The sequence below is a fragment of the Arachis ipaensis genome, chromosome B4, assembly GCF_059453495.1.
Source record: "Arachis ipaensis isolate K30076 ecotype BB chromosome B4, ASM5945349v1, whole genome shotgun sequence".
Classification (NCBI taxonomy): Eukaryota; Viridiplantae; Streptophyta; class Magnoliopsida; order Fabales; family Fabaceae; genus Arachis; species Arachis ipaensis.
The window spans coordinates 36,994,468-37,017,799 of record NC_142439.1 but is presented as its reverse complement, the minus strand read 5'-3'; the positions used below and the strand labels follow the sequence as shown (position 1 = coordinate 37,017,799).

At 33.6% G+C, this 23,332-nt stretch overlaps 1 protein-coding gene across 2 annotated transcripts; it reads right to left on the bottom strand.

Annotated features, from left to right (window-relative positions):
* Positions 1-11,259: 11,259 nt before the first annotated feature.
* On the bottom strand, positions 11,260-15,641 carry LOC107639272 (chaperonin 60 subunit alpha 2, chloroplastic). 2 transcript variants are annotated; one of them, XM_016342755.3, is made up of 9 exons: positions 15,486-15,641; positions 15,209-15,389; positions 14,586-14,707; positions 14,279-14,486; positions 14,044-14,189; positions 13,615-13,921; positions 13,030-13,280; positions 12,586-12,786; positions 11,260-11,923 (listed from the first exon to the last, which is right to left on the bottom strand). In XM_016342755.3, the coding sequence occupies exons 1-9, from the start codon at positions 15,549-15,551 to the stop codon at positions 11,636-11,638; spliced, it is 1,770 nt and encodes a 589-aa protein (XP_016198241.1). In that variant the 5' UTR covers positions 15,552-15,641; the 3' UTR covers positions 11,260-11,635. The 2 variants fall into 2 exon arrangements, with proteins under 2 accessions (XP_016198241.1, XP_088341957.1); XM_088485831.1 differs by having other exon boundaries at positions 15,209-15,386; positions 15,486-15,634.
* Between the last annotated feature and the right edge of the window lie 7,691 nt (positions 15,642-23,332).

The following is a 23,332-nucleotide window of genomic DNA, read 5'->3' as shown; positions in this document are numbered from 1 at the left end:
TTCACTCTAATAAATATTTTTATATTTATTCGTGTTATTATTTAAATATATAAAATTATTGAATAAATTTTCACTATTATATTTTTATCAAATTAAAAATATTTTCACATGACTAACATTTTTTCTTTTGATTTACAAAATTCTCGAGAACAATTTTATTCAATAATATTATTTTGATTTCAAATGTTTTTTATTTTGATATTCGTATAAAAATATAATAATCATTAATTAATTATTTTTAAATTAATAAAATAAATAAAATATACGTTAATTGTTAAGAAAATATTTACATTAGAAAAATATTAACCATAAAGAATATACACAAAACATTTATTTTTTTTTAAATCAGCTCTTCTTTAAACCGGACTTTATTTTGACTATCTCTTTCAACACATTTCTTTAATTCTTTCTTATCAAATTCGAACACAAAACTACAAATAAGAGATCTAAATTTTGATACTTACTGAATTTTAAGTCATTCCTGAAAATTCGTCGTCTATAAAAATTTTGGTAAATATTTTTAACGAAATCATTATATATTTATATATTAAAGACAAATCAGAGAGTGTCCACTCTTTAATCTTTATTTCTTTCACCAAAGTCTTTCGTTTTCAAATAGTTCTTTGGGCTATTTCTTTGCTTATACTTCGTACCTCTCTGTACACGACGTGCGTCTACGTCTTCGCTTTTTCTGTCTTCTTCGTGTGTGATGACTCTTCCATAGATGAGTCACACCAAGCAGCTATTGTGAATCTTCTTCATGTCTTTGTTACTCTATCTAAAGATGAGGGATTTTTTTTAAGTGGATTAAAAGGGTCAAAATTGGTTAGAGTAATAAAAACTAAAATTTAAATTTTAAAGTTATTTTTTATACCTATAATTTTTCTTCTTAATTATTTTATATTTTAGGAGTATAATTTGAAAAAATATAATTAATAATATTACATTGATTTACTAAATAAACACTTATTTGTAGAAAAATATATTTCAGAAAAAAAAATGCTTATCTGAGGAAAGAAGAGACATGTAATTTAAGAATTTAACTAACGAATAATCTAAAGACACTTGTTAAAACTAATAAAAGTTAAAAAAAAAATTTACCAAGTAGTGCATGTTAAAAGCTACAAAAGAATATTAAACTGTGATAGTATATGTAAAATATTTTGGTAATTAAGTCCAATTAACACATTATGAATCCAACAAAAAAAAACACACGCGTTTACTACATGGTTTTTTTTTTATTTTTGTGCTTCTTTAGTACAGAAATTTTGTTACGGAGTATAGAATAAAATTTTATTATAAAACACATAAATTTTTACACACACAATATAAAAAATTTTACATATAACACATAAATTTATTAATATAACACATAAATTTTTACATATAATATAAAAATTCATTGATATAGTACACAAATTTTTTTTATATTACATACCAATTTTTTTATATTGTGCACTAAAATTTTTGTGATGTATATCAAAATTTCTATATTTATTATTTTTACTAAACATATATAAGTAAATAAAAAGAAAATGATGATCATAATGAATGAGAATGAAAAAAAAAAGAAAAAAATTAAATAAGAGAAGGAGACCGTCGTGACAATAAAAAAAATGTATGACAGAAAAAAAAGTGAACAATGATTTAATTAAAGATTTAGTTTTAAAAATATGCCAAATTTTATCCAAATATTAGCTATATTTAAATTTATTAAGATCTATGAGACATTTCTATAAATTTTGTTTATTTAAATTATGTTTAGATTAATTTTTATTAAATTACAGAACATAAACATTACATTTTATTTATTCAAAAAATATTTAGCTAATATATATATCCTAAAATCGTATATTAAGACTACCAATTGAAATTTTTTTATAAAAAATATACAAACTTAGTTTTTCAATGTATTTATTTTGTACTTATTAAAATAACAAATGCAAGTATTTTTACTAATAATAACTTTTAAGAACATATGTTACCCAAATAAGAAAAAAGTAGTTGAGATTCGTAAACAATAACATTGGTTAATAGTTGAAGCATACCCTTTTGTGGGTCATGAAGATATTATTAGATATGTATATATCTTATGCGTATGTATATAAATCAAGAACAGTTTAAAGCAAAGAACGTTTAAATGACGGTTAGAAAGACCCTATCATTTTATAGGGTCTATAATTAGATTGCATATATAGGCATCATAAATATATCACCACTTATCAATAAAGCCATCATGGTTAAGAAAAGAAAGTAATAACCACGCCATCTAGTAACATCCACTGTACGAGGTATGTATTATGTATATATAAGATCACGGATCATGGTACTGTTGTATCAATTTAAATTTAGATTTCATTTATGTGCGTGGTTGGTGGGTAACAAAAAAGTATTTAAATATTAATTATATATTTCTATTTTAATAAAGATATTGGATTCAGTTGTCTATTACTTTTGAAATTCTACAAATGCAAATATTTAATTACAGGATACTAATAATATAGAAAATCTTATACCTCCAATGTATAACCAAAAAAAAATATATATATATATAGATAGACAATAAAACTAATAAACAATGTGAAATTGTGAACAATATAATAAAAAAATTAAAATTATAAATTAAATTATTAATTATTTATTTTTAATTTTAAATTTTAAAATTTAATAAATAAAAATTAGCAGTTACATCCAATTTAAATTTAACATCCATCCTTCATTTGCCATTTTGAGTCTGTAGAGACACTCCAAGCGTCGATTTACTTCCCTCTCTCCGACCTGACGCCATCCAACCTCTGACTGATGCTCCCATGCGCCCGATGCCGCCCAAACAACTTCGCTGCGTGTTAACCGTACACCCCTGCAGCCCCATCTTTACTGTTGCAGCTCACCACTACCGTTGACAACAACAACAACCACCTCGACGCTAATACATTGTTCAAAGTTATGCAGAATCTCTATTACGTTCTCGCTTCCCACGACTTCGACCGCAAGATTTCATGGTGGTTCTCGCTTCTTCTTTTCCTTCTTCCTCCACAATCTTCGCTATAAACCGCCGCACAGTATGGATTTAAAAGGCTACGTCTACAGCAACATACTGGACGTGCAGTGAGAAAGCATGCAATGAAAGTTTTATATACGCATGTGCATGTTTATTTTTCATGCAAATGAGATGTTTATTCTTAGTGTAAATGGGATGTTTGTTATTTATATATAAATGAGATGTTTTGTTTTTAATGTAAATTGAATATTTATTTTTCATGCAAATGGAATATTTGTTCTTAATACAGCACTCGAAGTTGGTGACCGCAGAAAATAGCAATAGTGGGAATGAAATTTGAATTAGAAAGAAGTGTAATTAGAATTAAAAGAGATGATAGTTAAAATTTCTAACAGTAGAATTAAAAGAATTTTTTTAACTTGATTTGGGGTGGTTTTTTTTTTAATCCTCAATAAGCTAAAAAATTAGTCCATTATTTAAGTTGTTGAAATTTTTTATTGTCTACTTGCAAAATCCATATAACAATTATCAAGGATAATAATAACGTTCTTGTCTTAATTTTATGCCACCAATATGCAAAGGGTAGAGGTGTTATTAGTTATTAAAAATATATATGCATGCTAAAAATTAATATAGGAAAAGTTTAGGGGCAGCAATTTTTGTGTTTTTTGGCCAGCACTTAACCATCAAAACAAAAGTGAGTGAGTTCAAAAGATGGATCGAAGAATGTATGTTGATTGACCTAGGATTAGTGGGGCCAAAGTTCACTTGGAGGGGACCGCAATGGGAGAATCTTGAAAGAGTTTTCAAGAGGCTAGATCGAGCTCTAGCTAATGCAGACTGGAGAATAAAATTTCATGAGGCGAGAGTTGAAGTTCTAGCGCGGGTTAAGTCAGATCATCACCCCCTCTTAATATCTATGAAGCCCAAAGATAACCTTGCAAATAATAAACCTTTTAGGTTTGAAGCAATGTGGAGTAGGCATCCTGATTTCAAGCAGTTTGTAGAAAGTCATTGGAGTGGAGCTCAACATTGGGGGAGATCCTTATCGGCACTTGCTGAAAATTTGATGGTTTGGAACAAAGAGGTTTTTGGCCACATTGGCAGACAAAAAAGATCACTTATGAGGAGAATTGGAGGAATTCAAAAAGCATCATCTTATGGAAGAAACCCTTTTTTGGAAGAGCTGGAGAGAAATCTGACGAATGAACTTGAAGAAATTCTGGATCGAGAAGAAATTATGTGGATGCAAAAATCGAGAGATATTTGGGTAGTAGAGGGAGATCGAAACACCAAATATTATCATACAAAAACAATCATTAGAAGAAGAAGAAATAGAATTTTAAAGCTTATGAACTCACAAGGTGATTGGATTGAAGATCAAGAGGAGCTCCGCCAACATGTAGTGGAATTTTTTAAATGTCTTTACAGGCATGATAACTCTCTTTCTCCGGTTCTAATTACCACAAGATCCTATCCCATGCTGGAAGAGGATATTAAAAGAAGCTTCAATTTAAAACCAACAGAAAAAGAAATTCAAGATGCACTGTTTGGTATAGGCTCCTTCAAGGCACCGGGTCCGGATGGCTTTCCAGCCCTTTTTTTCAAGGAGAATTGGAGCATAATTAAAGGGAACATTGGGCAACTAATCCACCTTCTCTGGAGCATGCCGAGTATGGTAGAAACTGTCAATCAAACATTAATTACACTCATCCCTAAGGTGAAATTACCAGAGACCATCAACCAATTCAGGCCCATTTCTTTATGTAATGTGAGTTATAAGTGTCTATCAAAGATCATCGTGAATAGGCTGAAGCCTGCGCTAAAGGACCGAATTTCCCCCTTTCAATCTAGCTTTGTGCCTGGCAGAATAATACATGACAACATCTTGATAGCTAAAGAATTAACCCATGCCATGAAGAAGATGAAAGGGCGCAAAGGATTTATGACGATCAAATTTGATTTTGAGAAAGCTTACGATCGGCTTCGTTGGGATTTCCTTAAAGAGTGTCTGATAGACTTCGGATTAGAAGAGCAACTGTTAAAGGTTATAATGAATTGTGTTTCTACTGTCTCGTACAATGTTCTTTGGAATGGGGGGAAGACGGATTTTTTCAAACCTTCTCGAGGTATTAGACAAGGAGACCCAATATATCCTTACCTTTTTGTCATAGCTATTGATAGATTATCTCATCTCATTGAAGATCTTGTGGAGAAAGGCATTTGGAATCCAATCACTGTGGGTAGACAAGGCCCTCCTATATCCCACCTCCTCTTTGCAGACGATTTGTTAGTTTTTGGAGAAGCTACCGAGAAACAAATGAAAGTGATTCTTGAATCTATAAAAGCTTTCTGTGTAGCTTCAGGGCTGAAAGTAAGCGATACTAAAACCTCTATAACTTTCTCCAACAATGTTAGAGGGACAGACAGAAAAGCTATTATTGACTTATGCCATTACAAAGAAAATAAATATTTGGGGAGGTATTTGGGAGCACACATCACCAATCACAGAAAAGGGAAGGACAAGTTTAAGAATGTTTTGGAGAGAATGCAAAGCAAGTTAAAGGGGTGGAAGTCTCATTGTTTGTCGTTAGCCGGGAGAATAACCCTCTCTAAGTCGATCTTAAATCCCATAGCTAATTTTGATATGCAGCATATGAGGATTCCAAAAGGTATTTGCCAGGAAATGGAGAAAATGCAAAGGAGATTCATATGGGGTGACACTCCAAATCAGAAAAGAATGCACCATGTTAATTGGCAAACTCTCTGCTTACCCAAAAATCAAGGAGGAATGGGGCTTAGGAGACTCAACCTTGTTAATGATGCTTTCCTAATGAAATTGGTTTGGAGATTGTTGACTGAACCCAATAATTTGTGGGCTCAGGTTTTTTATCATAAATATATCCATAGCAGAGAGGATTCAGGTATCAGTTTTAAAGCTTCTGACTCTCCCAATTGGAAAGAACTGGTTAAAGTGTGGCATATAGTGGAGAATAATTGTAGAAGAGTTGTTGGAGACGGAACAAGCATATCTTTCTGGAAGGATAAATGGATACCGAATGAAGACTGTCTTGCTAGAGCTGCCATCAATCCAATTCCAATGGGAAGAGAAGAAGATTTGGTTGCAAATTATGTGGACAATCAAGGAGATTGGAAATTGGATAACTTATATACTCTCATCCCTCCTTCTATCATTGATAAAATCAGAGCTATTCCTCCCCCCAAAAGTAATTTGAAAGACTCATTGTGCTGGACTAAGTCCTCGAGTGGACAATTCACAATCGCTTCGGCTTATAAAATGCTTGCTGAGTGGGATGTGAATGATAATGTAGACAGATGGACGAAAATTTGGAAATGGAAGGGGCCAGAGAGAATAAAGGTTTTCATATGGCAATTGTTACATGGTAGAATTCTAACAGCCAGCAGAAGAGCATCTATGATGGGAACTAATCCTAATTGCCATCATTGTAAGCATGAACCTGAAACTATCTTGCATGTGATAAGAGATTGTCCAAGAGCTGCGACTATTTGGGTGAAGCTCATCAACCCCGCTGCTGTAGCCCTGTTCTTTAACCTCAACTTCCAAGGATGGATTGAATTAAATTTGCAAAATTCCATTGGTAAGTCACCATCTGAGTGGATAGATGAGTTTTATGTTGCTTGTTGGATGATATGGAAGTGGAGAAACCTTGAGGTCTTCTCTCCTCCTTATGTAAGACCCAAGAACGCTGTTGAAGTGATTAGGAATTCCCTCAATAATTACAGGAAAGCGTATGAAAGAAGAAGTCAGAAATGCACAATAAATGAAACCAAAAGCCAGGAAGGTATATGGATGCCCCCTCCTATTGGGTGGGTAAAATTGAATACTGATGGAGCAGTTTCAAAATTAAAAAATATGGCTGGGTGTGGCGGTTTAATCCGAACGTGGAAGGGGGAGTGGGTTGCAGGCTTTCAAGCAAAGATAGGCAATACTCAAGTTTTTCAAGCGGAAATGTGGGGAATTTTTTATGGTTTACAAACAGCTTGGGACTTGGGAATAAGAAAAATTATTGTTGAAACAGATGCCCTAGAAGTTTGCCAACAGATTACAAAAGGAGAATCTCATAATCAATACAATTCTCTTCTTAGAAAAGTCCAAGACCAGCTGGCGAAACCTTGGGAGGTTAGAGTTCTGCATATTCACAGGAAAGGCAACACCTGTGCCGACTGGATGGCTAAGCATAGCTTGAATAAATCATTTGGATATAGTTTCATTGATAAACCTGAGCCAAACTTAGAAATCTTCATGGAGCAAGATTGGAAGGTCTCTAGACCCACTAGTCAAATTAGTTAGTTTGCTTTTGTTGGGCTTAGGCCCCATTACTTTACCAAAAAAAAAAAAAAAGTGAGTGATCTTCCACCATTAGATGTAATCTTATACCATTAAAAACACTATTGATGGGCAATTGATGGTTACAAAACACCAAAATTGCTGGCCTCCTAGCATTCCTCATTAATATATAAGTTATACATATCAATTTACCCCTAAAATTTAGTTCGATACTCAGAATGACCCCCTAAACCCTAAACCCTAATTAGAATCTTCAAATTTGCAATCGTGGCTCTTACTTGTCCCTGCGATTATCTCCATCACCAGAATGCTGATCTAATGCAATTACATGACACGATGGACACTACTTAAACGACGGGGCATTGTTTTCACGCCCAAACCATTTGAAAACCACGTCGTTTCAGTTGTTTTTTGTTAAAACTCTCTTTCTTTCCACTACGACGATCATAAGATGAAAAACATAAAAAAAACTCTTACAATACGTAGTTTCCAAAGGGTTTGGATGCGAAACCAATGCGCCTTTATTTAAGTAGTGTCTACTATGTCATGCAATTGCACCAGATCAGCATTCCGGTGACAGAAATGATCGCAGGGGTAGGGCGGAGCCATGATTGCAAATTTAAGAGTTCTAATTGAGGCCAACGAAATTATGAGGATCATTCTGAGTATCGGATCAAATTTCAAGGACCAAATTGATATTTAACTCATCAATTTATATATTTTCAACTAAATAATCATCTATTAGAATAATTAAATTTACAATAGAAGAATAATTAAATTTATTTAGTATAATAAATTTTCTTTTATGTCAAACAAATAATAATATATTGAAAAAAGAAAATTTTAAATTTGAATTTGAACGACTATAGACTTATTTGGATGAAATTTTATGGAAAAAAAATTTTTTAAATGATCTTTTTTTAAAAGATCTTTTAAAAAAGTAAAAATAATTTTATGTTTAGATATCATATAAAAATATTTTTTTATTTAACAATTATGTTTAGATATAATAATATAAAAATACTTTTTATTTATTCATTATGTTAAAAATATATTTTTTAAGTAAAAAATATCCTTTAAAAATATAAAAATTATAGCTTTTAAAAAAAAGATATTTTTATTTTTTTAATATTTTTATTTTTACTATTAAAATTTGTTTAAATGCACTAAAAGATAAAAATAAAATTCTTTTTTATTAAAATATTTTTTATAACAATTAATAATACCCAAACAAGCTCTATAAAGATTTACACTCTAAAAGAATAAAAATATTATAAATAAAAAATGTTGGGAACCAACACTTTTAATATAAGAAATGAGAATTGATTAGTATAATGAAAAAAAAAATATTTATCACCTAATATTTTCATTATTAATATAGCTAAATATCAGAAACCTAGAAAATGAAGATGTAGAAAGTATATAAAATATTTTATAAATAACGATGCATAAATTTACCATCTATCCATTTCATTAGTCTTCTTCCATCTAACTGATCCTTGGGACCCCATACACCAAAGTGACTGTATATGGAAAATTAATGGTAAGGTATAGTGGGTGAAGGTGATGGCATTCATAGAAGAATAATGATGATGTAGGGCCAGAAAACATGTGTGTTTTTAATACAAGAGATATGTTAATATAATTAACAATAGTTATGTTGTGTGTACATTTTTTATAATAGACATTTTTTTTTTATTAAAGATAGGAGACTCGAATCCGCAACTTCTTAGATGAGTATGAGAAAATTATGTCATTTGAGCTATAACTCATTGGCATAATAGACATTCTTTTAATATTAGTATTTTGTAACAATTAATATATATTTTTTATTAATTAAAAAATAATATAAATATATAATTAATTAATAACAATTATATTTTTATACAAGTATTAGAACACTATATTCGCTGGATATATGAACAGAATTATTAAATCTTGAATCATTGGATACTGCCTACTAAGACTATATGTGTACTAATTAGTGGGATATATGCAAAAGAAAACGTTGATACTTTGAAGCCAAGTGCTGTATCTTTGAAGCATTTATTTTCCCTCAGCGATTAACATACGTAGCTTACAAATTAAGCTATCATCATTTCATATCTCAATCTAAACTTTTGTTGTTTTTTTTTTTTTTTTCTTTCCAATAGTGTCTAGATGTCAAATATGTATGTTTAGTATTTTTCTTTTCACTTATTGAAAGATAGTTTGAAAGTCTTAATGTACTGATTAGCTTTTTAGAAGTTTCGTTTTTTTTAGGGGTGTCAATATGCACTCTATACGTGCATATCCAATCCGACCCAATTCAAACAAGTAGGATTGTCAATCTGATCCGTAGTGGATAAGGTCGGTAGCATTTTCGTACAGGTCGGTTAGGGTGTGAATTGAGTCTTAACTTTATCTGATCAATCCACACCCTATATATGTATATATTATATATTTATATAAAAATATATTTTAAGTGGATGTTAAATTAAAGCTTTCTCATTAAATGTAAAAGATTCTTACTTTTTTTAACCACTAAGAAGAAGATCACTAATTGATAATTTAATACTTTTTTTTTTACATAAAAATCAATTCTATTTTAAATTATTATCAAGTTGTATAATAATGTTGCATCTTTTTGATAATCCACAGGTAGGGTTGAAATAATCTCAATTCACGGATAAAATTAAGATTAGATCCAAATCCTATCCTACCCTATCCATTGTCACCCCTATTTTTTGTGGTTTATGTTGTTTAAATTTATATAACAAAGACAAAATAATCTATTTATGGATATACCATTAAGTTTAACTATATATGGGTAATGTTGCATGTAATTAACTTTTTTTCCAAGGCTATATAGAAAGATCAACTCCATAGACTTGCTCATAAATAGTAGTTACTCTTTAAAAGTTGTGATTAGTTCAGATAATAATCAATTGAGAGGAAATCTTGGGTCTGAAAGCTTCAACACCTAATTGTTTTTATAATAATCTACTACTTATAACGGTTTTAATTATTCTTATAATTTATTACATCACCATAAGAAAGAAGGATGGCAGTTGGCCAATTATGAGGAACCAGTACAGAGTTTTTAATAGATTCATAATCATGGAAAAGTAAAACCTATCAGAGGAAGAGCAGTTAATAGCAGTTGTTGAAATAAGATGCACTTGTTTTATATGGATTTCTATTCGTATTATTCTTCTTCTTGTAGTGGCGTTTTAGTTTGGTTAAGACAATTGGTCAGTGTCAAAGTAAGAGTGATCATAATAACAAAATGGTTTATAATCCTTTCTCTAGTGAATATAGTCTGAAGTGTTTGGAAGGAAAAGGTGTTAAGTAATGACTAAAGAGATGAATACCAAGAAACAAAACTGAAGAGTTAATGAGAGAAAAATTTTGTTAGCAATAAGTGAGAGCACATGACATTTATAATTTTATAAACTTATATATTTAAAATATGAAATAATTTCACAGCGAATGCTAATATATTTCGGAAAAAATAAAGTGCAATGCTCTTTGAAATAATTTGCTATAAAGATAAAAAGAAACAAAAAATAAAATAAAATACATCCTGAATACTAAATCTAAACATTGATATAAAATATAATAAATAAAAAGTTAAAATTTGTTTAATTAACAAAGAGTACAATATTTCTTACTTAAACAAGGAACATTTAAAGATGAACTTAATTTCACATATATAAAAATGAGAATTTATCCAAATTAAAAGCTTGCTAAGGAATAAAAAACTTTAGGATTTTAATATTTCATATATGTAAAATAAATTCATTCCTATAAAGATAAATAATGAGTGCATACTTTGGATTTATACATTAAATAAAAATGGATCATAGAAGATTCAGACACCACTTGCTATTCATGTTTTTTTAGTTGGAGATTAATAAGCTTAAAAGCTATACCAACAAAGGAGAGATTAGAGAGGAAGCAGTTATTTGTGTGGAGCAATGCCAAGTACACTATTTCCAGTTTGCAAGGAAGAAGAATGGTTGAAAGATTGTAATTAAAATTCTAATAATTAGGAAAAATAATTATACACAAGTGAAGAATACATGCAGGAAAGAAAAGTGTGTTTAGGCTTGTGATATAAAATGTGGTGGATTCTTCATGGCTGCATGGCACATGGATTTCATCAAGTCAATACTCAAATAAGCAGCAGCAACCCGAGACTTTTCCATTCATGGCAAGAGCATTCTTATCGCTGGCCGAGTGTGAATCAACAAAAGGGACATTTGCAGGCATTGATTCATGATACTAAAGTTGATTGTCAAAATTGTAGTGTTTTCGCCGTTTTAAGGTATCATACCAGGGAGCAGAGGCACAGATGGCTCGGGTTTTTTTGTTTTGTCCACCAATATAGCCTGGGTAGTTAATACCATACCAGCAACTGAAACTGCACTTTGAAGAGCGCATCTGGCAACTCGACAAGGATCTATCACTCCTGCATTTAGAAGATCTTCATATGTGCCTGTCATTGCATTATATCCAGTTCGCCAATCAAGTGTTCTCGTCTTCTGGACAACAATGTCTCCATCAACTCCAGCATTGGCTGCAATTGATTTTGCAGGTTCAAGCATTGCCTGCAATGCATTGTGTGAAACTGCTTACATATATCTAAAGGCATTCAACACAAGTTCATAAACAAATTGCCTTCCACAAAATTAATCCCAAGCCTCGATGAACTAATGAAAGTACAGGGGAAACAAATATGGAATGCACCAGATTTTTATTTTTTTATTTATTTCTTTTGAAAAGAAGAATGGTTTCAAGTAATATGTAATATCTAAGAATAACAAGGTTAAGAGAGCAACGAGCAATCACATAGAGAGGTTGACAGAAGACCTGACACACAACCTCAACCTCCAGGAAAACATAATCAAAGTTAAATTCTCCCTGCCAAGTTCACTATTAGAATTAAAATTTTAAGCCCAAGTACCAAGTATTGATAGTAACGAGGGAGATAGCTGATAAGATATCAAAGTCATGATGTGAACTTAACAAGGACAGTATACAGATGAGCAGGTTTCTCTATTAATACGTTTTGGACCATCTTCAAAACAAATAAAGTGATAATGAGAGACTTTTGGCATGGATGAAAACAATCAAAATGAGGCTGGAGTATTTGGAATTTATTGAGACCTCTCAGCCTCAACGACATATTGTAGGGTTAATTATACAGATTCACAAATTGTATGAAGGAGCACAAGTACGAGAGCTAGGAAACTAATAAACATAACCATACCTTAGCCACAATATCAGCACCAATTCGCTCATCTAGATCTTCCATGGAGTTCCTTATTGTTGGTATCAAGTCCAACAGGTGGACATATGCGGCACCCCCTCCAGGAATAATCCCCTCATGTATAGCAGCAAATGTTGCATTCTTCGCGTCCTCAATCCTAAGTTTTTTCTCCTCTAGTTCTACCTCAGTGTGCGCACCTACCTGCACAATTGATACAAAACAAATGTCAACATAAAATGTTATTTGATATTGGATGTCACAAAAATTGTTTTATAGTAGAAGAAGCAAATTTGTAAGAGAGAAGGTAAGTATAAAAAAATGATATATTATTAAGAATAAATCATATTCATTACAGAAAATTTCTTTTATAGGACCTCTTTAGTAAGGAGGTCATGAATTGATCAGAGTACAGACAACTCAATACATGTTTATTGGAGTAGGTACCTTTACAATAGCTACACCGCCAGAGAGTTTTGCAATTCTCTCTGAGAGCTTTCTTGACAGGTTCGCGTTATCTGTTTTAACAAGATCCTTCTTTATCTGTGAAATTCTAGCCTTAATTTCAGCCTTTGTGGCAGGATCAGCAATTATAGTTGTCGAATTACTGGTTATTGTCACTTTCAGTGCAGTGCCAAGCTGATCTGATGTTGCACCTTCAAGTGTGAGACCCAAGTCTCCACAAAGAAAATCACCACCTGTGATTTTAATGTAAACATGATGTCAAACAAGCAGAGCAGAGAAAGTGTGTTCATTAATGAAGGAAATGGGAACAAAGTATCCGGGCAAATTTAAGGGGAAAAAAAAGAAAACTTCAAATTATGCTCATACAGTCAAGATATCATGAAGAGCTCCTAAATAGTGACACCCCATAGAAGATATACAATTCAAGTCATAAGATCAGGACTGATTTTTACTAAAGAAAAACAAAGACTAACAAAGAGTTTGCTGTTTATAGAATATGCATAACACTAATGTAAAGGAAGTTTCCAAAGATATTAATTGAGATTATTATATGCTGTAGGAACTCACCTGTCATAAGTGCAATATCCTGTAACACAGCTTTCTTTGCATCTCCAAATCCTGGACATTTTACAACTGCAACTCTTAGTAACCCTTGCATTTTGTTCACTGTTAACGTTTCCAACACTGGCCTTGAGACATCCTCTGCAATAATTAAGAGTGGGGCACTCAACTGCATAGCCTTTTCCAGCAAAGGAACAATTTCGTTGACAGCCAAAATCTTTTGGTCAGTTACCAAAACTTTAGCATTGTCAAACTCAACAATGGACTTCTCCTGATTGGTAATGAAGTGAGGAGACATGTAACCCTTATCAATCTGCACAGAAGGAACCGAGAACAAATATAACAAGGGAAAAGACAATGATAGTGATCATTCTTATCTGAATGACAGGAACACTAATGCTTGTTATTGTTGACTTTTATTCTAATGCATGATACCTTCATCCCTTCTTCAATTATCAGAGAGGTCTCAAATGATGATGACGACTCGATGGAGATCACCCCATCAGAGCCAATCTTTTCTATAGCTTCAGCAATCAAATTTCCCACATACTCATCATTTCCAGCAGAAATTGAAGCTACAGCTGCAAGAGGGACAAAAACTTCCTTCAATATTTTCATCTTGAGAACACCCATTGCTTTGGAAAACTCAAAAAATAGAAGCAGAAACTACCTTTAATATGAGCCCTTCCTTCAATAGGAACACTTTTCTGCTCCAAGAACTTGACCAAATCTTTTACAGTCTTGTCCATTCCCTTCTTCAAAGAAATAGGATTAGCCCCAAATGCAACTGCTAATAGTCCAGATTTAATCATGGCTCGAGCCAAAATAATTGCGGTGCTAGTCCCATCACCAGCCAAATCATTCATTTTGCTAGCAACCTACAAGCAGTAAGGAAGGAAACAAGCAATACATCTCAAGTTATTTTGGTCTCAAATTTATTCTATTTAATCCAAGGCAAAACCTAACAAATGATCAACCTCTTGAATTAGCATGGCACCTGCATTCTCAATTGTATCAGAAAGCTCTATGGACCGAGCAATTGTAACGCCATCATTAATCACTTTAAGGTTTCCAGATTCCGAGAGAATAACATTACGTCCTGCACGGTAAGGAGCAAGATGAACAAACTTGTTAATTAGAATCACATAAGCAGCATGTACAATGAGCAGTCAATAAACAGTGAATAAAAATATCAAAATACATATACAATCCTTTTCCGGGACTAAAAGGATGCAAATGGAACCAATTTTCAGTTCCATTATAACTTAATTAGCTGCAATTCATATTCTTACGGTTGGAACATACACATGTATATTTTGAAAATTATATATACTTGAAGTATTTCAAATTTCAAACAGCCAGTATTTAATACTTTCTAAGCTCTGCCATAAAAAATATTGGAACATTCTTGACATATGTCAGTTCTCTCAATACATGCTACTACTAAATGTGAAAATTTTATAAAATATCAGTTCTATGGAAACTTGGTTCGTGAATCAGTGCTTTCTGGATGGAACATAATTGAGTATTGGTATAATGTACTAGTCATTGAGCATTCAAAACCTTGAAATTCATGATGAAATAAATTTGAAAGATGCACCTTTGGGTCCTAGAGTAATAGACACAGCATCAGCAAGCTTATCGATTCCTACTTGCAATGCTTCCCTACACTCTTTACCAATCGATATCCTCTTCGGCCCTGCGCTCACTACAAACTGCGGTTTTCTTCTCCCAACACCAATCGCCATTCGGTTCGAACAAAGAAGAAGATTCTGCTGCTGCTGCAACAAGTTGAAAAAAACAATTTTGAACTCAGAAAATCTAAGACAACAAAGGAGGGAAGGGAGTTAAGGAGAACAACCGTAAGGGAGACTTACGGAAAAGAAAGCGTTTTGATTTGGAGGGAAGAGCCATGGACGAGCCATTGAAACTCCAACTTTCATCGCTGCCTAAAGGATGTGAAAATCAAACATTCAAGTCTTCAAGACTTATGCCCTTTTTTTTTTAATAGCACTGCACATATAGATAGGATTCATATATTTGAAGTAATTATTTACATTCGATTTTAATTTTGTAAATATTATTTGATCCGTAGAGTTATTATATTGGATCAGTTCCGATTGTGAATTTGATAGTATCCTGGCCCAAAATATAAAAGTAAGGATCAATAAGGATAAAAAGCTTATTAAGAAACTTACCAAAAAAAAAAAAAAGCTTATTAAGAAGTGGCTTTTAGATATACCCGACTTCTTAGTTTGGGTTCGATGAAAATGGACAATTTATGCTTATTTAAATAAGTAATTATTTCTTTGAATTTTTTCAATTATTTTTATTTTTTTTTAAAGGTAAATTTTAACAAACTCTCAAGATAAAAGAAATGGTTATCCATCAATAAAGATGGAACTACTTTAATAAAAAGTGATTATCAACTCTACTATACATATACTAACACTCCTCAGGTATATTCACGATCTACTAAAAATCTGCCTAAAACATTTGCTAACTTAAGAAAGTAAATCCTAATGTGATATAAATTTTAGTGTATTGCTTTATGAATTATATGATATCTTGTTTTAAATTTTTTTGTATTGTACTTCAATTTAGAATAATGAGTGAATACCCAACCTAACCCCTGTAAATTTACCTTGAAGAACAACGAGGCTCTCAATAAAAAAAACCTTTTCGACCCCTGATCTTTATTTTTATGGGACTTATTAGCCCATATGTCAATGATAAAACAAATTGATAGCGGGGCTAATCAGTCCCTTAAAAGTAAAGATCAGGGACCGGAAATGGTATTTTTTTATTGAGGACTTTCGTTGTTTTTCGAGATAATTATCAGGGACCATTTAGAATTTTTCTCTAGAATTAATTAAACTTAGATTTTGTATTATTATTATTTTTATTATTCAAGAGAACTTTTATTGATAATTTTTTAAGAATAAATAGGTTTAAACAAGTAAAAAAAATAGATTTTATAGACATCTTTTTTTGTAAAAACTAAAAATAGTTAAACAGGACTTTAAAACAATTTTTTTAAATTATGCGGATACTCGATATTCAATCCGACCTGAAAAAATACGGATATATTCAATTCGATTAGTACAGTGAGGATCGAATGGAATAGCTTATATCCGATCATGATCGTTGTCCAGCCCTACTTTTTGAACTTATTTTGGGCCAACAGGGTAGACAGCCTCATATTAAAAACTTTTAGGCCCATTTTGATACCTTGAAATATTTTTTAGAGAAAAGGACAAATAGGTCCCTGACTTTTTGCCCCGCAGACATTTTCATCCCTGAGCATTTGAAAATACTTTTAAATCCCCGACCTTCACAAATCTTGGACGGATGAGTCCCTCCGTCGAATTGCCTCCGCCAGACCCGTCGGAGAAGTCTGATGTGGCTCCGTGCGGATGACGTGACATGACTGGTTAACACATGGATTGCTGAGTGGAAAGCTACATTCAAAAATTGGACAATTAAGTCCCTGCACCACTAAACTACGTCGTTTTACCTTCATCCCTTACAAAGTCCCTTACAATACCCATTACACCCATACCACCCTTTCTGAATTACATTAAACCCTAAGGATACCAACGATCATCATACTCTGTTTTTCCCTCCAAAAAGATCACTACCCAGGCTGAGACGTTTGCCATGTGCAGTGGTTGTCAAAGAGGCCTCCATTGTTGTCTGAGTTGCTGTCTTCGTCACCGAAGGTAAGAAGTCTGTATTGTAGCTTAGTTAGTGGATTGTGAGGTTAAATACGTATGCAAGTATGAACTGTGTTGTGAAAGGACTGATCGTGCATGTTGATAGAAGTTGTCAAGAAAGTATTGGGGTTTTTCGACTGAAATTGAATTACTGTTAAGGAAAAGAAAGCTTCTGGGGTGATTTTTCGTCTCTGTATGTTGAAGGCTATTGCTTTTTAATATGTGAAAAGAGTAATTCTTGATCATTGTTTACAGTTTTTTGTTTTTCTTTTTTCAGATGATTGATGTGTTTGTAGTGCCTGTGTTCCACCATGGAGGTAATTTTGTGAGAGAAAGTAATGGTTCTCTGGTTTACAAAAATGGGAAGGTGGAGAAGTTTTCGAAAATGGACCTGGACTTCGTTAATTTCAGAGACTTGATCACACTGTTCAAGGGCTTGGGGTACCAATCATACAAGATAGTTTATTGGTATGATCCAAGGAGTCCTGATATTGAGTCTGGGCTGCATATTTTGACAGGGGATGCAGGGATTAATGAAATGCGAGAGAACAAAATGAAGAATACAGAGACGGACGAGTTTTACCTATATTTTGACCACCCTGTTGATGAACCTGAGATTGTGGAGGATGCTGGAAAGCAAAGTAACAGTCCTAATGAGGGAGAGGTTTTGGTGGATGATCAGAGTTTGTCATCTGATGATGGGTACGAGAGTACGGAGGATGAGCCCTACAAACCTCCACCTCCCCGGGTTTGAAAGTAATAGTGATGATGATGATAACAATGCTGATGATAAGGGTAGCAAAAGGTAGAGAGTAATGAAGGGAAAGAAGAAAGTTGTGTCTCCAAAGAAGACAGCTGCAAAGAAGACAGGTGCTAAAAGAAAGAGGAAGACGTGGAAGAAGATGGGACAAAGTAGTGGACCCAATGAGCAGCAGACTAGAAAGAATGTTGGGCCTGATCCTAATGTGCAGCCCAACAGAGGCCCACAACCCAACAGGGACCAACATGTTAGGTTCTATGTGAGCCTGATCCAAGATGATGATGATGACCCGGTATATGATTATGAATCTGAGAATTTACATACATCTATTTCATCAGATGATGAATCTAGCAAGCATAAATTCTCTAAGTTTGATGATGATTATGAGCATGGAGAGGGGAGGTTTGAGTTAGGGACTAGGTTTGCCACCATAGAGAGATTTAAGGAAGTTGTAAAGGACTTATTCATTGCTGGGGGTAGGGAGCTTAGGTGGATTAAGAATGACAACGAGAGAGTGAGGGTGGGATGCATGGATGATGAGTGTCCGTGGCTGGTTCATTTATCATACAACAAATCTCTGCAATGTTACCAGGTGAATACTTACAAAAATGACCATACATGTGCAAGGGACATGGGAAGTAATGCGGCTGATCAGCATTGGATTAGCTTGAAGGTTGAGAAGAGAATGAGTACACAGCCTCATATGAGGACAAGTGAGGCTATTGACTTTCTCAGAGAAGAATTCTCACTCACTGCACATCCAAAAATGGTTTACAGAGCAGTTAGAGAGTCAAGAGAGAGAATCATGGGTAATGAGAGGGAGCAGTATAGTAATGTTAAAGATTACTTGTTTGATATATTAAGAAGCAATCCAGGGTCTAGGGCAGAGTTGTGTGTCACTCCTATACCTCAATCCCCCCTGTTTTTGATAAGCTTTATATATGCTTAGAAGCATGCAAACAGGAGTTCAAGAGTGGGTGTAGGCCATTGATATATCTTGATGGCTGTTTTCTGAAGACTTATTATGGTGGACAACTCCTCACAGTAGTGGCCCAGGATGCCAATAACCAATTTTACGTGGTTGCCTACGGAGTAGCTAGGTCTGAAACTAAGAAATTCTGGAAGTGATTTTTGACTCTTTTCCAAGAGGATTTGGGGGATGTGCAAACTCATAGTTGGAACTTTATATCTGACCAACAAAAGGTAAACTTCATAACTACTTAGTCCATTGGTACTTGTTAAATATTGATTACTATTTTAGTTATAAGGATACGTAGGTTTATTTAGCTGCTGCCATAGTGTTATATAATTCTTTAATGATGAGTGTTGTTGAAGTCTAGGTTATTTCTTAGTAGCTGTATACAACTGCTGCTTTACTTAATATGAATTAGTGCTGTTTAGCTTAGTATGAATATACAACTGCTGCATAAGTTAATATGAATTACTGCTGTTTTACTTACTATGAATGTACTACTGCTGATAAGTTAGTATGAATTACTACTGTTTTAGTTACTATGAATGTACTACTGCTACATAACTTAAGATGAATTAGTGCTATTTTACTCATTACCCTAACAAATGTATGATGACTGCTGTGTTACTTGATATGATTGTACAATTGCTATGTAGGGATTGTTACTTGCATTGAAGTCAGTTATACCAAATGCCCATCACCGAAACTGTGTGATGCATATTTGGAAAAATTTTATCAACTGGTTTAAGGATCTCTATATTCGGGAGGTGGTTTGGGACTGTGCTAAATATACCACCATACCAGAATTTAAGGAGCAAATGGAAAAGCTCAAGCGAATTAACCAGGGTGCATGGGAGTATCTATCGAAATTTGAGCCAGCAACTTGGATGAAGGCCTATTTCTCACATGGACCAAAAGTGGACAACCTCACAAATAACATGTGTGAGGTGTTCAACTCGAAGATAGTAACCTATAGAAGCAAGCCTATTCTCACAATGTGTGAAGAAATTAGGTGCTATCTGATGCGGAGGATGGTCAAGTATAAGCAGTTACTAGAAAATGTTTCTGGAAAGCTCGCCCCTGTTCAGCAGAAGAGGCTGGATCGTCTTATAAGGCCCAGCAACAAGTGGCTTGCAGAGTGGACATGTGATGCGGAACGTAAGAGATTTGAAGTGAGTCGTAAGAACACAAAGGTGGATGTGGATCTCATCAAGCAAACCTGCTCATGCAACAAATGACAGCTGACTGGTTAGTTTTAATAGCATTGTTAAATCTGTTCTAAATTATATGGTTTACTGTTCTGAATTATCTGGTTTATTGTTAACTGGTGCATGATGTTGGTCTGTTTTAGGCATGCCCTGTATCCATGCAGTGGCAGCAATCAGGAAAAGACATGATCAACCAGAATAATATGTGCATCCATGGTTATGCATGGAGTCAATCCATAAGACATATGCACATTCTATTCAACCGGTGCCTAGTCAGGAATTTTGGACACGGAGTGAGTATTCAAGACCAGATCCTCCCATCATAAAGAGACCAATAGGCAGACCAAAGGTACACAACAAACAAAAGGGTCTGGCTGAACCAATGATGCAGCATGGTGCCAAGCTGAAGAGATCCTTTAAGGTAACTTGCAGTAAATGTGGCTCAGAGGGACATAATTACAAGACATGCAAGGGTGCTCCATCTAACCCCAACTGGAAAGTTAAGACCAAGAAGTCCAAGAAAGGTGGAAAAAGTCAGTCACTAGTTGTCTTTCCACTATCACAGAATGCACCAAAAGATGATGTTAGTATTGTATTTATTCTTAGTTTTTTGAATAATTAGTGTATGTCTCTGTTTAGTTCAATATTTGAGGATTTATATAGTAATGAGTAACATTGGTCTACTTAATTGGACAGGATGCCCCTAACACCCAAAGTGCTGCATCTAGCCAGGCTGCATCTAGCCAGGCTCCACATGTAGGTTTTATATATTATTGTGAAATGTTGACCCTTTAAACTGTTATTTATCCTAAGTCTCATGAATACTGTCTTATGTATCACAACCAGGTTTCAAGTGCTGTGGTAGCAACACCAAGTCCTGTAACACCAGCTCCCGTGTCAGACCAACTCCAGCCAGGTTGTGTAACTAGAGGTACACCATTTAGGCCTCCACTTCAAGTTCCATCCACAGCTCACCAAACAGTTCAACCAAAAACTTCAAAGATCAGGCCCAAACAGAAGATATTCAGGCTACCTGCCCCCACTTTGTCCCAATTCACTCCCACCTCCAAGTCAGCCTGCACCTCCACAACCTCAACCACAAGGTGCTACACATGGCCCACAACCATCTCAAGTCAGGCCAGGACCGAGTACAGCAGCTTCCAAGGAGACATTGGTAGCAGCAAGCACAGCAACAACAAGACTGTTCAAATTCATTCCTAATCCACCATCCATCAATCCAAAGACATGAAGAAATATGACATCTTGGGCATCCCACTATGCCTTGTAATAGCATTTAGAAAACTTGAATGTGACAACAATATTTTTTGGGAGAATTGGTTTTTTTGGAGAAGCTCTTAGGATTTTATAAACTGTTGCAGACTTGTTAGGTGTTTGAGGCTTACTTTTGTGATGTTAAGCTTCATAATACTATACACTTGAACAGATTTGTTCTTTTTGGGCAGCTTTTAGAAAATGTGATTGTCGCAAAGATGTTTACATAACTTTCAATATATGATATGTGTTTATGTATACAACTTTTATGCATACTTCCTCAATCATTCAATGCTTCTTTAGATACTAACGACATAATTTCAACAACCTACTCATATCATAACTTTAATTGCATTTAGATAGATAATATGATACATAAATTATCTAAACAGCATGTATCAATACACAACAAAAACCTGGATCAACACATTTTCCTACTCTACTTTCTAAAATTCATTTCTCAGTCACTACATACATAAAAAGCAGCCACAACAGCACATACAACTATAACAACACAACAAGCTAATGAGTTTTTTTCTTCTCTAGCACAGTAACCTTCTCCTCCAGAATAGCCATCCTATGATGAAATCCCTGTTCCTCTTCAACAACTTCTGCCTCTTTCTCAACCAGAGGTCTTTTATCAAACATGCAACCACTGCTTCCAATTCTAGCAAGATGCTTATCGACCCAAAGAAAAAACTTGCAATGCGGTTGGTTTCCCTGTCAAAATTCCCAAAATAAGACTCTATATAAAACCATTCAAACAGAACAAAATCCCCAGATTTTTTATCTTACCTTATAGAATGGGCAACCTTAAAAGACTCTGTTTGGGTTGCTACTCGTCCTCGACATATACATTATCGCATAAACTCCATAGAAGCATCTCGGGGCGATATTGTCCTTCAGGTCTCTGTTGTGCACAACACAAGGGTCTGAGCTTGAAGCAGAATTTTCTTCTCTTACTTCCCTGCGGCTTCTTCTCGACGTTGCTGATGCTCCATTAGCAGCCATGGTTGATGCAGGTTGAGCTCCTCACCACTGGCCTCCAGAAAGAAACGCAATCAATTTAAGGATTAGGGATGAAGGCAAAACGACGTAGTTTAGTGGTGCAGGGACTTAATTGTCCAATTTTTGAATGTAGCTTTCCACTCAACAGTCTATGTGTCAACCAGTCTTGCCACGTCATCCGCACGGGAGCCACATCAGACTTCTCCGACGGGTCTGGTGGAGGCAATTCAACGGAGAGACTCATCCGTCCAAGATTCGTGAAGGTCGGGGATTTAAAAGTATTTTCAAATGCTCAGGGACGAAAATGTCCGCAGGACAAAAGGTCAGGAACCTATTTGTCTTTTTCTCTATTTTTTATTAAGTTACCAAAATTATCCTTATTTTTAATACAATGACAAAAATACTCCACATTTGAAAATGACAAAATATCTTTAAAATATTATAAAATATAATAAAAAATATCCTCATAAAGTTTAAAATGTTACAAAAATAGCACAATATTTTTTTATAAATAAAAAATAATTTTTGTATTTGATAAATTATTTATCTATTTAATTTAAAATTTTATAAAAATATTTAAATACACAAAAAGATATCGAAACTTGTTCTCTAAAATTTTTTTAATTTTTTAAAATTATTCTTGACCAGTGATAAAGAAAGATATTACAAAAAATTTACTATTATAAAATTATTAAATTTTAAAAATAAAAATATTAATTTTTTAATTATAAAAAAAACACATCAAAATTTAATTTTTAAAATATTTTTTATCGTTAATAAAAATCAC

Excerpts from the sequence above, each read along its gene's own strand:
- LOC107639272 (XM_016342755.3), bottom strand. The coding sequence starts at position 15,551 with ATGAAAGTTGGAGTTTCAATGGCTCGTCCATGGCTCTTCCCTCCAAAT. Across the intron at positions 14,190-14,278 it reads AGGAAGGGCTCATATTAAAG|CTGTAGCTTCAATTTCTGCT; the intron begins GTAGTTTCTGCT and ends TCCCTCTTGCAG. Across the intron at positions 13,922-14,043 it reads TAATTGAAGAAGGGATGAAG|ATTGATAAGGGTTACATGTC; the intron begins GTATCATGCATT and ends CCTTCTGTGCAG.